The sequence below is a fragment of the Hemiscyllium ocellatum genome, chromosome 4 (assembly GCF_020745735.1).
Source record: "Hemiscyllium ocellatum isolate sHemOce1 chromosome 4, sHemOce1.pat.X.cur, whole genome shotgun sequence".
Classification (NCBI taxonomy): domain Eukaryota; kingdom Metazoa; phylum Chordata; class Chondrichthyes; order Orectolobiformes; family Hemiscylliidae; genus Hemiscyllium; species Hemiscyllium ocellatum.
Window position 1 is genome coordinate 138,408,389 of NC_083404.1, and position 14,598 is coordinate 138,422,986.

Genomic DNA, 14,598 nt, shown 5'->3' on the forward strand with positions numbered 1-14,598 from the left:
ATACTTCCAAGCCAGCCTTACGTGTTTTAATTGAAAAAGAAATCCTGAAAGAAATGCAATTTAGAAAAAGATGACTTTTGCAAAGAATGACCTCATTTTTACACTGGCCATTTTTCTTGGTGCAAGTAGATGGGACACAAACCATTGCAACATCACCCTTATTCATTAGTTTATAAACAAAATTTCACTGAATTAATTATGTATTCCAAACTATCTCCCATAAAACTAGGGTAGGGTTTTTATTAATGAATTACCTGCACAGCATTCAGCTGGAATCAAATTAGTTCCTGTTACAGGGGCCACTTTCTGCAATGTATTCACTGAAGGCTTTAAAAAGGCAAATGGAAGATTTTGCAGTCACACTCATTGGCTGAATTTGGGATAAAGTTGAAATTAAGACAATAATAGCACCTTCTATCGATTACTAGGATTGTTAAATTAGGCTAAAGGCATCAAAAGCTTAAGCACATTGTCATGCAATAATTCAAAAACAACTGTATATTCATCACCAGTTTAATCACAACAGGAAAAACATATTGCCAATACTGGAAACAGAACAAAAAGCAACTTTTTTGGGTTATTTTTGCATGGGATGAATGTGTCACTGGCATTGCCAACATTTGTCTCCCATCTCCAGTAATGGTTAAACAGAGTAACTCATTAAAACTATTTCAGAGGGCACTAAATGATTCAATTAAATTGCTGTAGGGTCTGGAGTTACACGTGGGCCAGACCAGGCAAGGGGGACAGATTTCCTTACCTAAAGGGCATTACTTAACCAAGTGAGCCTTTAACAATAAACTTGCTGGAAACAATAAGCATACCTACCATGTGGACAGAGAGAAAAACAAAATTATTGGTCAAGCCAATGGTCCTAACAAACATAACAGATTATTAAATGCAAGCAGCAGCTTGGGGGTAGAAAAATAAAAAGGAAAGTCTATAATACTATGTAAAACAGAAGTAGTGACAAAATGTTTAATGATACATGATAACGGTCCTATGTTGTTGAGTAAAGAAAGAATAGATACACATGGAGATGATGCAAGTGGCAAAATTATGAACAGTTCTCATTTGAAAGTAATGAAAGAAAAGAGTAAAATTGAAACCTGCAAAACAAAGAGAAAGGAAACAGGGGCCAGAACCCATTGTCTGAATTTGAGAACACAATGCTGAGTCCAAGAGGCTGTAAAATGTCAAATGGAATTACAAGATGCTGTTCTTCATCTGAACATTCAGCTGCACTGGAACACTGAAGGAGCAAGGTAGAGAACTAAAACAGACAAATGGAAACTCAGTCACACGGCAAACTGGACAAAAGTGCATTGCAAAGCAGCCTACCAATGTCTGGCAGTGCGCTATACAGCGGACAGACTATGTACTGAATGGTGTATATTAAATTGAAAGGATCATATTCAAATCACGATTCCATCCAACGGTGAGGTGTTTGAGACGTTGGATGGTGGGAAGGGAGTAGGCACAAGGACAGGTCTTGCATCGCCTGCACATTCAAGGAAAGGTACTTTGGGAAGGAGATGGTACAGTATTAGGAATAAATAACTCCATGATGGTTCTGAATGGAAGGGAAAGAAAGGAATAAGGCAGCAAATTGGATGGATATAATCTACTTCCATTCCAAGTCCATGAAACTAAAATATTAACTATGCTTCTCTCCACAGACCTGCTGAGCTTTGCTTTTCATTTTGGAAAATAGATATTTCATTGCATGAAGAATAAGCATGTGAAAGCACCGCATTAAATGAGCTTGATGCTAGAACGGAGAATATCAGGGAAGGGTGAACAGACGGGGCTTATTCTCTCCAGGTAAACAAGTAAAAAATAAGATGTGACTGAAGAGTGTGATCTCCCTGAGATCATGAACAAGTTTTAATCAGCTAGATCAAGAATCTATCTCAGCCTTGAATATAAAAAACGATTATGTCTCACAGCTGTATGGTAAAGAGTGACAAAGACTGTTAACCCTCAGAAGCAATTCCTCATCTCAGTCTTAAACTGGGATCCTTTTATTTTGAGATTATACCCTCTGGTCCTGGACTCTGCCTCGAGGGAAAACATCCTCTCAGCATTTATCCTGTCAAGCATCTTCAACATCCAATGACGTTTCAGGTTTCAATGAGATCAACTCGCATTCTTCTAACCTCCAGTGAGCACAGTCTCAACCTCGTTTAACTTTTGCTCAGAAGACAATCCCTCCCTACCAGGGGTCATCCCAGGGAATCTTCTCTGCACTGCCTATGTGAAATATTACCTTCCCAAAACTAAAGGTTCAGACCTGCTCACAGTATGCGTGGTCTCACCAGCACCTCATTCAGCTGCATGAAGACTTCCCTATCCTTATATTCCAACCCATTTGAAGCAAGGGCCAACATTTCATTATCCTCTGTATTCCTTGCTAGCCAGGTCAGAAACCAACGTAGCTAAGTACAGAAGATTTGGCAGAAGTTTGGATCAAGGCAGCAGGTTTTACAGAGAAACTCAAGCTTGCAAGAACTGCATCACCTGAAGCCAGCCAGGAGTATCAGAGATAACTGAAGCTGAAAGGGGACAAAGGCATATCACAGCCAGCCCCATCCCCTGTCTATTGAAGCCAGTTGTATAACTGGTAGCTGATGGGATACAATCTGCACTTGTGCTCTAACCCTTACCAGCCAAACCTTTTCAAACTTTTGAGCTGTGGCTTTCCAATTCACTGGAACCCTCCCTGAGAGCAGCAAATTCGGGAATATTTTAACCAATGACAGCATGATTTCTGCAGTCACATCCTTGAACACACTTGGATACAGGCATCAGGCTCTGGCATCTTGTCTTGTCTTCAGTCCCACGAGTGTCAAATACTTTATTTCTTCAATTAGATCATTCCTCTTATTAACTCCTGGTTTATTGGCTTTCTTCAGCAGGTTTATAGTTTCGTCCATTATGTACACTAATGCAAAATATTGTTTTCAATTACCTGCCATCTCCTTGCTCCCAGATGTTAATTACACAGTTGTACCCTCCAAGGGGCCTCACACTTCAGCTACTCTTGTCTAGATACTTATGGAAGTTCTTGTTGTTTGTTTTTAATAGCTCTTGCCAATTTGTTTTCATAATAAATTTTCTGCTTCTCATTAGCCTTTTAGTCATCCACTGCTCATTTCCAAAAAAAACCCCAAACTCTAGTTTTTGGCATATTGTATGCCTGTTATTCATTGGATATTCACCTTAACCACCTTCGTTAACCACGGGTGGATCATCCTTCTCACTGATTTCTTTCTGACTGGAATACATTTTGCTGAGCGTTATGTAATATATTCTTAAATGCCTGCCACTGCTCAACTACTGACCTTCCCCTTGGTCTATTTACCCAGCACATTTTAGATAACTATTCATACCTCTAACTGCCCTTGTTTAATTTGAGGACACGGTTTTGAGATCAGAGTTACTCTCCTTTAAACTGAATTTAAAGTTCTATCATGTTGTGATCATTATTCCCAAGTGATTCTTGATGAGGTCCAATGTTACTCCTACTTGATTATACATTATTAGATCGAAATTAACCTCTTACCAGAGAGCGTGTAAATGAAATGAAATTAAACAATTCCCGATGTCTTCCATGTTACCCTGGATATTTCCAGTTGATATGCAGATTAAAATCACCCATGACAATGGTTAGATTAGATTAGATTAGACTCACAGTGTGGAAACAGGCCCTTTGGCCCAACAAGCCCACACCGACCCGCCGAAGTGCAACCCACCCATACCCCTACATTTACCCCTTACCTAACACTACGGGCAATTTAGCTTGACCAATTCACCTGACCCGCACATCTTTGTGACTGTGGGAGGAAACCGGAGCACCCGGAGGAAACCCACGCAGACACGGGGAGAACGCGCAAACTCCACACAGTCAGTCGCCTGAGTCGGGAATTGAACCCGGGTCTACAGGCGCTGTGAGGCAGCAGTGCTAACCACTGTGCCGCCTTGTCTCTTTCTGACATGGCTCCAGTATTTTGTGTTGTGCTGGGACATGGTCACTTACCTATTTCCAAAGCTTTTCTCTGCAGGGATGCAGAGGAGAGAAATGCTTCATCTTTACAGGACCGGATAATAGTGCCCACCAATTCTGAGTTTGTTGCAAGAATGCGTGCGCGCTCTTCATTGACGTTAACCCCAGCCATGGAGGCCACATCATTGATGTCATCCTCCTCCCTGCAGAATTAAAATAAACATTCATGTAGTAGAAAAAGGCAGCTATTCAAAAGGAAGCAAACATTTTCAACAACCAACGGCTTCATGAGAGAAGAAAGGCACATTAAACAGAATGTAACAGCACAAAAACATGTGACATGGCCCAATTAATTTGTGACCATGTTCAAACACCACACTCTCTCAACTGACACTGCCATATTCAGGTCTTTCAACAAACTGATCTAATCCATTTTCTCATGTCTATTTGCTGGCCTTTCATTTGCGACATTCATTTGCCTCAACCACTTCTGAAAACAATATTTATTGTCTAACCACTTGGAGTATACCTCAGTGAATTTATGACTAGCTTGGATTTGCTTTTGTTTAATTTTTCAGCATAGAGAAACACGCTTCTATATTCACCCTTTGATTTATTTGCTTTAAAAAAAAATTATGTTTCTATCATGACAAACTCCTTGAGTCAATGAAGTACTCTTTTAGATGCAATCACTTAATAGAACAAAAGTGTGGCAAGCTAGCTTCAAAAGAGCAAGCTCCCATAAACTGCAAAGCGATAATGGCCAGATAATCTGTTTCAAGTAATGTCAGGTGAAGGATAAAACATTAGCTAGAGCAAGGGGTTATCTCCAAAACACTCAAAATCTCTGAGATTTCCTCCTCGCTGAACGAGGGCCTTGGTTTAACATCGCAAATTGAAAGGTAACAGCGCTTCCAGTGAATGACCCTAGATTCTGTTTGTTCTCAACACACTGGGGTGAAACTTGAATGTACCACCTTTCTGACTCCGAGGCAGAAGTGCTACCCACTGAACCAATGCCAACAAATGAGTACTACTTCTTTCAGGAGATGCAGATATTGCTGGCTGAGCCAGCATTTATTGCCTACCCTTCATTATCCTGGTAAAGATGCCTTCTTGTGGGGGGTTCATTTCTGAACCAGAGGACACAACTTAAAAATTCGGGGTAGACCATTTAGGACAGAGATGAGGAGAAACTTCTTCTAGAGGGCAGTGGTGGCCCAGTCTCTGGATTCATTTAAGAAAGAGTTGGATAGAGCTCTCAAGGATAGTGGAATCAAGGGTTATGGAGATCAGGCAGGAAGAGGATACTAATTAGGAATGATCAGCCATGATCATATTGAATGGTGGTGCAGGCTTGAAGGGCAGAATGGCCTACTCCTGCACCTATTGTCTATTGTGATGCAGCTTTTACGACTTCAGAATTTCCCAACGACTACACAGCCAATTACATTTATTTTAAAACCTACCACAAGCTGCTGCAATTTTAACACCGCAAAGATGGCAAACAGTAACAGGATATTGGTCAGGGATTGATTAAAAAGTCCCCCCAGGATATTGCCTCTCCAAAATGGTGAGCATGGTTCTTATATGCCCATATGTGAAAACACATGCGGCCTTGGGAGATTCATGTGGTAACACCACAGGGATTTATTTTAAAACTAACTAAAGCTAGAATCCCCTCCCCAATATGCTAGAATGGAACTGGATTGGGTCAAAAGTGTGGCACTGGAAAAGCACAGCAGGTCAAACAGCATCTGAGGAGCAGGAAAGTCAACATTTTAGGCACAAGCCCTTCATCAGGAATGGAACTGGAGGGGTAATAAGTCACAACTTGTATCCCAGTCATTTCACCTGATGGGAGTGTCTGTATCATTAAATAGATACAACGTTTTCAGGCTTTATAACTATGCCAATGAAACTAACACTTTTACCGGCAGTCCCCAGGTTATGAACTGGTTCAGTTTGTGTGTGTTTTGTTAGGTCGAAATGTACGCAAGTCAGAACACAACACAATATTGTTTAAACTGACCATTCATAAATATAAGCAAATATTCATGTCAGATTCTCAAAATTAATAGAAATAAGGGACCATGTTTGTAAATACGAGCATTTGTAAATCCAGGACTGCCTTGAACCCTGAAACGAGACTTGAAATAAGGAGGACGAGAAGTAGTCTGTGCTTTGTAGAACAATACAGGACATTTGTCTTCTTCCACCAGTTGTTTAAATGTACTATTCGACCGGTCCCACATTCCCCTACTCCTTCCCTGCAAATTTATCTTTTAAGCAAAATTTAAACTCCCTTTTCAAAATTACTGCCACATTGCCTTCCAGTACCCTTTGAGGGAGGCTGCTCCAAATGGTAACATGCATGCCCCTCCCACCCTCTGGTTTCTAAACAGGCCGTCAGAATCCATTCTTGAATAAAACTGAGTGCCCCCCTACAGTTCATGAAATGAAATCACTGTATACTGTGGCACCTCTTAGTGGCTGATTACAGCACAGCATGATTTTTCAGTCACTGCTTTTGCTGCACGGCCCAGTTTGCAGGACACTTCAAAAGAGAGGTCGAGGGAAATGAAGGGGAGAAAACCTATCCCATTAGTTAGCATTCTGGGCAGCTGGTACCCATGGGAATTGTAGGTCACATCACTCATGACATTTTAAATCAAACCAAATGTAAATGTAAATGCAATATAGGGATACTGGTGCGCCTGAGCAGAAGTGTGTGTGGAGAAATTTACATCAGTAAAACAGACAATTGGGCCCAAACTGTCCACATGAAGCTGTTTTCGTTAGAGAGAAGGTCAAGAGAGGACTTAGAGACATATACGATGATCAGAGGGTTCAAGAGGGTAGACAGTGAGAGCCTTTCTGCTCAGATGGTGACAGCTAGCACAAGGGGACATAGCTTTAAATTGAGGGGTGATAGATATAGGACAGATGTCAGAGGTAGGTTCTTTACTCAGAGTAGCAAGGGCATGGAAAGCCCCGTCTCCAACAGCAGTAGACTTGCCAACTTTAGGGGCATTTAATTGGTCATTGGATAAGCAGATGGTCGAAAATGGAATAGTGTAGGTTAAACGGGCTTCAGATTGGTTTCACAGGTCAGTAGAACAACAAGTGCCAAAGGGCATGGTACTGCACTGTATCATTCTATTTGCTCCACCCAAGCTTGCTGCTATCTCTCCATCTCGCACTGTCAATACATCCCTTTCTGTATCATAGGTTTATGCAGCTCACCCTGAAATCTATCCACACTGTTCACCTCAACTACTCCTTGTACTGCCAAGATCCACATCTTCACACTCAATATTATACCTAGAAAGAGGCAGCAGACTGCACAAGTTTTAAACAAAACTAGTCTCCCATATGCTCCAATGGCAAATCATCAACATTCCAAGGCTTGCTTAGTTGACACATGAAGTCAAGTGCTTGTTGGCTGCACGAAGTTTACGAAGCCAAATACTTCATCACAACACTCCAATTATGGCATGCATTCGAGGCACAACACAATTAAGGGAACTAAAGGAAATCAACCATTGATCAAGATACATTTACTCAAATCCTGAAACATTACGTGAAGTAATTCAGAGTACTGCTGCTCAGCATGTATTGTCACTATTTACTTCTGTGCTATTTATTACAATTAATACAAGCTGAACTTTCCAGAGTAGGCGATGGCCACTCACCTGACTCCTTGAAAGAGCAATCCAAATAGTCCCAATGCCCCTTTCCTTTCCCATAGTTTGCTTTTCTAGCAATACATTCAAATTTCTTTTCTTGATCCTGATAATTTTGTCTTGGCTACTCTTTCAGGAAGCACATCGCAGATCATACCATACAGTGTACAAAAGAAAAAAAAATTCTCATTTCCAACCGACCTCAGAAACAGTTTCTCCTTTACAATGAAAGCCACTCTTCATTTTCAATACCTATTAGATCTCTCCTTAACTTCCTGTGATCCAAGAAAAACACCAAGTCTCCACATTAACTGAAGTTCCTCATCTCTGCAGACATTCCACGGGATCTCCTCTGCAGCCGAGAACCATAGAAAAGTGTACAGCACAGGAAGAGGCCATTCTGTCCATCATACCCAAGAAAACCTAGCACTCCATTTTAACCCCAGTTTCCAGCACCTGGTGTACAACCTTGCAGATTACAGCATTTCAGGTACAGCTCCGAGTTTCTTTTAAATGGGTCAATGGTTTCTCCTTCTCTAAAGCCTTGACATGCTTCCTAAAATTGAGCATAATACTTCAGCTGTACAGGTCTAGCATAACTTGTTTGCTCATCAGCTGTGGCCCTGTTGGTAGCATTGTTCAGTTTTTAAGACCCCAGTTCATGCTCAACAACTAAAGAGGTCAATCACAAAAGTCCAGGTTAAACATCCACTAAACCTTGTAGATGATGTTTTTTTCACACACATCATTAATCTGCCAGCTTGAGTGAACATCAAAGACCCACAGAACCATTTTTAACAAGAACAGGCTGTCAGTTCTCTCAATCACACGACAAAAAAAAACATTATTATATTGTTGGACAGCATGCAGAATTACCTATATTAAAGCCTACACTTCAAAAACACTTCATTAGCAGCAAAGAACTTGGAGATATCCAGTGATTATGGAAAGTTATATAAAAATGCAAAACAGAGTGCTGAAGAAACTCAGCAGGTCTGGCAGGGATCTACAAAGAAAGAAACAGTTGGTATTGCAAGTCTGGTACAACTCTTCAGAACCATAAATGCAAACCAATTTTTGGTTTTCACCTATATACAAGTGTATGGCCTATACTTACTAAACCCAGGTGCCTAACACAAAGTCCTAGATATGATAAATAGAAAAACCTTGACAGACCTTCAAATGGTGCAACTACAGTCTGAGAGCATCCTACCATCACTTTTACCATAACTGTAATTAATCAACCAATTCTGAAAAACATTCTGAATTTTAGTATTATGACACTGCTACACTTGCAATGCACAAATTTCGAAATAAAACTTGCCTTGGGAACCGGCATTATAACTGATTTCCAAATTTATTAAATACAATAATGCATTTTACAGATTTGCCTGTCATTGTTCAGTTACCTCAAGAACTTCAAAAAATGCTTTATATTGTGATGTCAGGGTAGAACAAAGCCATTATTGCAGAATTTGAATTTACATAAATTGCCCTGCACTCCATATCCTTAGAATGCCCCACAGGGATTTACAGCTGGTTTACTTTGGTAGAGTCACTGTTGTAATTTAAGAAAAACAGCAGCCAACTTGTATGCAGCAAGATCCCACAGACTCAAAGTGGGAAGCACATCGCAATCCTGCCTCAGGTGACTCTCTGTGGAGTTTGCACATCCTCCCCGTATCTGCGTGGGTTTCCTCCGGGTGCTCCAGTTTCCTCCCACCATCCAAAGATGTGCAGGTCAGGTGAATTGGCCATGCTAAATTGCCCATAGTGTAAGGTGAAGGGGTAAATGTAGGGGAATGGGTCTGGGTGGATTGCGTGTCAGTGTGGACTTGTTGGGCCGAAGGGCCTGTTTCCACACTGTAAGTAGTCTCACCTAAATTGAGATGCTTGTGAATGTTGATAGCAGCATAAACATGAGTCAGAACAACAGAAATGCCAAATATCAGACAATCTGATTCACTTCATTAGATATTTGAAATTGCGGAAGACACTGGATACAAAGTAAAGGCCTTGATCCCCAACTAAACAAAGAAGATTGAGGAGGACAGAGCAGAAGACATTGTCCGTATGAACTTCAGCAAAGCGTTCGACAGGGTTCTGCGTGGTAGACTGGTTAGTAAGGTTAGATTCAATAAGGTGTGGTTCTGGAAAGGATACAGCAAGTCAGGTAGCAGCTGAGGAGCAAGAGAGTGAACATTTAGGGCATAGCCTTCATTATCATCCCCTAGTAAGGTCAGATCACATGGGATGCAAGGGAAACTAGCCAAGTGGACACAAAATTGGCTTGAACATAAGGTGATGGTAGAGGGTTGCTTTACAGACTGGAGGCCCATGACCAGCTGTGTGCCACAAGGATCAGTGCTGGGTCCATTGCTTTTTGTCATTTATATAAATGAGTTGGATAGGAATACAGGAGGCATGGTTAGTAAGTTTGCAGGTGACACCAAAATGGGTAGTTTAGTGGACAGTGAAGGAGGTTATCGCAGGGTACAACATGACTTTGATCAAGATGGGTCAGTGGGAGAAGAGTGGCAAATGGAATTTAGATAAATTGGAGGTGATGCATCTTGGAAAGGCAAACCAAAGCAGGACTCATACACTTAATGGTAGGGTCCTGGGGAGGGTCGCTGAACAAAGACCCAGGGGTGCAAGTACATAATTCCTTGAAAGTGGAGTCATAGGTAGAGAGGGTGGTAAAGGTGGCATTTGCTACACTTACCCTCAATGGTCAATGCATTCCCTGTAGGAGTTGGGATGTCACGTTGTGGCCGTATAGAACTTTGGTTAAGACATTTTTAGAATACTACGTACAGTTCCGGTCATCCTTATATAGGAAGGCTGTTAAACTGGAAAGTGTGCAGGAAAGATTTACAAGGTTGCCGCCGGGTTGGAGAGTTTGAGCTATATGGAGAGGCTGAAAAGCCTGGAGCTTTCTCCCCCTGGAGTGTCAGAGGTTGAGGGGTGACTTTATTGAGGTTTATAAAATCATGAGGGGCATGGATATGGTGAACTGTGAAGGTCTTTTCCCTGAGGGCAGGGGAGTTTAAAACTAGGAGGGCATAGACTTAAGGTGAGGGGGAAGGCTTTGAAAAGGCACCTGAGAAAGAATTTTTACCACGCAGAGAATGAGCTGCCAGAGGAAGTGGTCGAGATGGGTACAATTACAATATTTAAAAAGGCACCTGAATAGGAAGAGTCGAGAGGAATATGGGTCAATTGCTGGAAAATGGGATGAGGTCAAACTGGGATGACTGGTCAGCATGGACGAGTTGGTCTGAAGGGTCTGTTTCAGTGCTGTATGACTCAGACTCTAAACTTTAAGTTGTAGCACTGGGAAATACTCCAGGGTTATGCCCTAAATGAAAAATGGAACAACCCGAGTGACCTTTCAATACACAAGGGGTATGGGATTTACTTTCCAGTGACACTCATGAACCAGAAAGGGATGTCACACATACAATTATATGACTAAGAATGGTCCCCCAAAGCCTGTGTCATCGTATGAATTAACAGTGTAAGGTCTGCAGCAGTTCAAGAAGTTGGCTCACCACCACCTTTAGGGGCAGGCAACAAATGCTAGCCCAGCCAGTGACACCCACATCCCAAGAGAATTTCAAAAATGCCCCTTCATTTCATGCATTTTACCATATTACCATATTTAAATAAACCAATTCAGTTAGATGTGATCATAAAATACATGCAGAGTTGAATATCAGATTGTATTAACTCTTTGAAGAGCTAATATAGACCATCTCAAACACAGCTGGTTAAAAGACCTGTTTTCATTAAGGAAAAGATCTAAGTTGGTCGAAGGTTTTGCCCTCTTGCTGTCACATATTAAGGATGAAGTATATACAGGTGTTCTGACCACCAACCCCAACAATCCAGATGTCGGATATAGAACAGGCAGAACACCGCAGAGCAGGCCCCTTGGCCCTCGATGTTGCGCAGACATGTGAACTATTCTCAGTCATCCCTTACACAATCACAAATTTATCCATGTGCTTATCCAAGGATTGTTTAAATCTCCCTAATGTGGCTGAGTTGACTACATTAGCAAGTAGGGCATTCCACACCCTTACCACTCTCTGCGTAAAGAACTTTCCTCTGACATCTGCCTTAAATTTATCACCCCTCAATTAGTAGTGATGCCCTCTTGTACAAGCTGACGTCATCATCCTAGGAAAACATATTTCACTATCTATTTTAATTAATCCTCTGATCATCTTGTATGTCTCTATCAAATCCCCCCCTTAGCTGCTTTCGTTCCAATGAGAACAGACCCAAGTCTCTCAGCCTTTCCTCATAAGACCTTCCCTCCAGACCAGGCAACATCCTGGTAAAACTCCTCTGCACCTTTTCCAATGCTACCACATCCTTCCTGTAATGGGGCGACCAGAACCGTACACAATATTCCAACGTTTTGTATAGTTGAAGATTCAACAGGGCAATTCCACGCGGTGAAATACAGAACCGAGTAATTACAATTCCGAGTAATCCTCAAGGTTGTCTTATTTGCGACATCAACATAGAAGAGATCAGAATTGCAGAATTAACTTGGAAAAGGTGACAGGAAATAAAAGTTGGCCATTTGGCATGCTTTGCCTTTCAACACAAACATGGCTGATCATCCAACATAATCCCCTGTTCCATACCTTTCAACCACAGCAGCTCCACCTTGAAAATAATCAATATTTTGGCCTCAACAGCCTTCTGCGGCACAGAATTCCACAGGCTCTCCAGTCTCTGGGTGAAGACATATCTCAAGTGACAGTTGCCTTTGAATGTTTACATCTTCCACCATACTATTGAAACAACGTGGAGGGCTTGGAGAGAGTGGAAGAGTTGTTTACCAGGGTGTTTTCTTGCTTGGAGTGTATTAGCTGTAAGGAGGGATTGGACAAACTCACTGTTTTTTGCTGGAGCATTGGAGGCTGAGAAGTGACGTAATAAGTGCTTATAAAATTATGAGAGGCATGGATATACAGTCTTTTTCCCCCATCAAGATGGAAATTTCAAATACCAGGGGACATAGGTTTAATGTGAGGAGGGGAAATGATTAAGAGAGATGTACAAGGCAAGTTGTTTTTTCATGTAGAGGGTGGTAGGTGCCTGGAATGCACTGCCAAAGGAGGTGATAGAAGCAGGTACATTAGCAATGTTTAAGAGGCATTTAAACAGACACACGAACAGACAGGGAACAGAAGGATACAGACCACATGCAGACAAATTGGATTAGTTTAGAATGGCATCATGGTCAGCAAACATGGTGGGCCAAAGGTTTTGCTCCTGCACCATACTGTTCTATATTCAAGCCAACCAAGAGAAGACAGAAATATATCGTCTTCTGCAAAGCATACGGTTCAAGAGAACTACAGGGAATGAGCATACGATCCAGGTTACAGGGCAATAATCACACTCCGAGGCGAGAGTGACAAAATGCTCCCAATTATACTTGGCATGAAAGGACTTTCCCCATAAGTGATTCCAGGTTTTCTCTTGCACACCTCCTCTCACTAGGAGTCTGGCTAGGTGTGTTGTGGGCTATCAGCAAGTCATTCCTGATGAAGGGCTCTGGCCCGAAATGTCTATTTCCTGCTCCTCAGATGCTGCCTGACCCGCTGTACTTTTCCAGCAAAACACTCAATAACCACTATCAGCATGTCAAGCCTACATACTGATTTAATATAATTTAGTGTTCCAGGTTTTATTTTTGGACACGCTTTAGATTAGATTAGATTCCCTAAAAAGTGTGGAAACAGGCCCTTCGGCCCAACAAGTCCACACTGAAGAGCAACCTGCCCAGACTCATCCCACCACATTCACCCCTGACTAATGCACTCAACACTATGGGCAATTTAGCATGGCCAATTCACTTAACGTGCACATCTTTGAATTGTGGGAGGAAACCAGAGCACCTGGAGAAAACCCACACAGAAACGGGGAGAATGTGCAAACTCCACACAGACAGACAGTCACCTGAGGCTGGAATTGAACCTGGGTCTCTGGCACTGTGAAGCAGCAGTGTTAACCACTGAGCCACTGTGCTGCCCCTAAATTTAGTGATGTTGGTAAATGCAGACCATGAACATTTGGGATAACTCAAAAACAAACAGAACGCGAGAGGAACCAAGAAGATTTGGTAGCATCTGTTAACACTAAAACAAAGTTAACATTGTGTCCAATATGGCTCTTCTTCAGTGCTTCCAGTATTCTGCATTTCAGATTTCTGACATCTGCAGTAGTTAACTTTTATTACCTGGGATAACTCCCTAGCTCTACTTGGAAATACTCTTGAAACATCCAGTCAAGGCACCAGATGGGGCTTTGGTTTAAAGTTTCACTGGAAAAATAGTATAATTGATGAGGCAGCACTCCCAGGAGCGTGGTCATACCATCAGCTAGGATGCAAGGTTTATGATCAACTAATATATATTTTAATGTTTGAGTTTGGATTTTGAACTAGTGGTATTCTGTTCTGCGTATGAACGAGTGTAATGATTAACTTGTCAGTCTGGCTGAAGCTTTCTGTTTTAAACATAAACTGAGAGAATAAGTTCCTAGAGTGCATTTTGGAATGCCTTTGCATTGGTAGAGTTTTCTCCAGTAAAGGAGGCAAATAGTAAAATTGAAGCAAAGTGCTGGAGAAAAATCAGCAGGTATAGTGGCATCAATGGACAGAAAGAGAGTTTACATTCAGTCTGATATGAACAGAGCTCTGAAGAGTCACACTGAATTCAAAATTTTAACTATGTCTTTTTCTACTGACGCTGCCAGACTTGCTGAGTATCGCTGGCCTTTATTATTTCAGATTAAGCTTCTGTAGTATTTTGCTTTATTAGAGTAAACAGTTAAGTGTGTTAGGCTTTCAGAAAAATTCAGGATTCTTCTAACTTTGTT

General features: G+C 41.6%; 1 protein-coding gene across 3 annotated transcripts in view; it reads right to left on the minus strand.

The window, feature by feature from the left end:
• LOC132815118 (transcription initiation factor TFIID subunit 4-like) overlaps nt 1-14,598 on the minus strand; it is a 137,437-nt gene that overhangs the window by 93,678 nt on the left and 29,161 nt on the right. For all 3 annotated transcript variants that reach the window (XM_060823898.1, XM_060823896.1, XM_060823899.1), the window contains exon 10: nt 4,040-4,209. In XM_060823898.1, the coding sequence (XP_060679881.1) occupies nt 4,040-4,209 (170 nt within the window). The remainder of the gene's footprint in view (nt 1-4,039; nt 4,210-14,598) is intronic.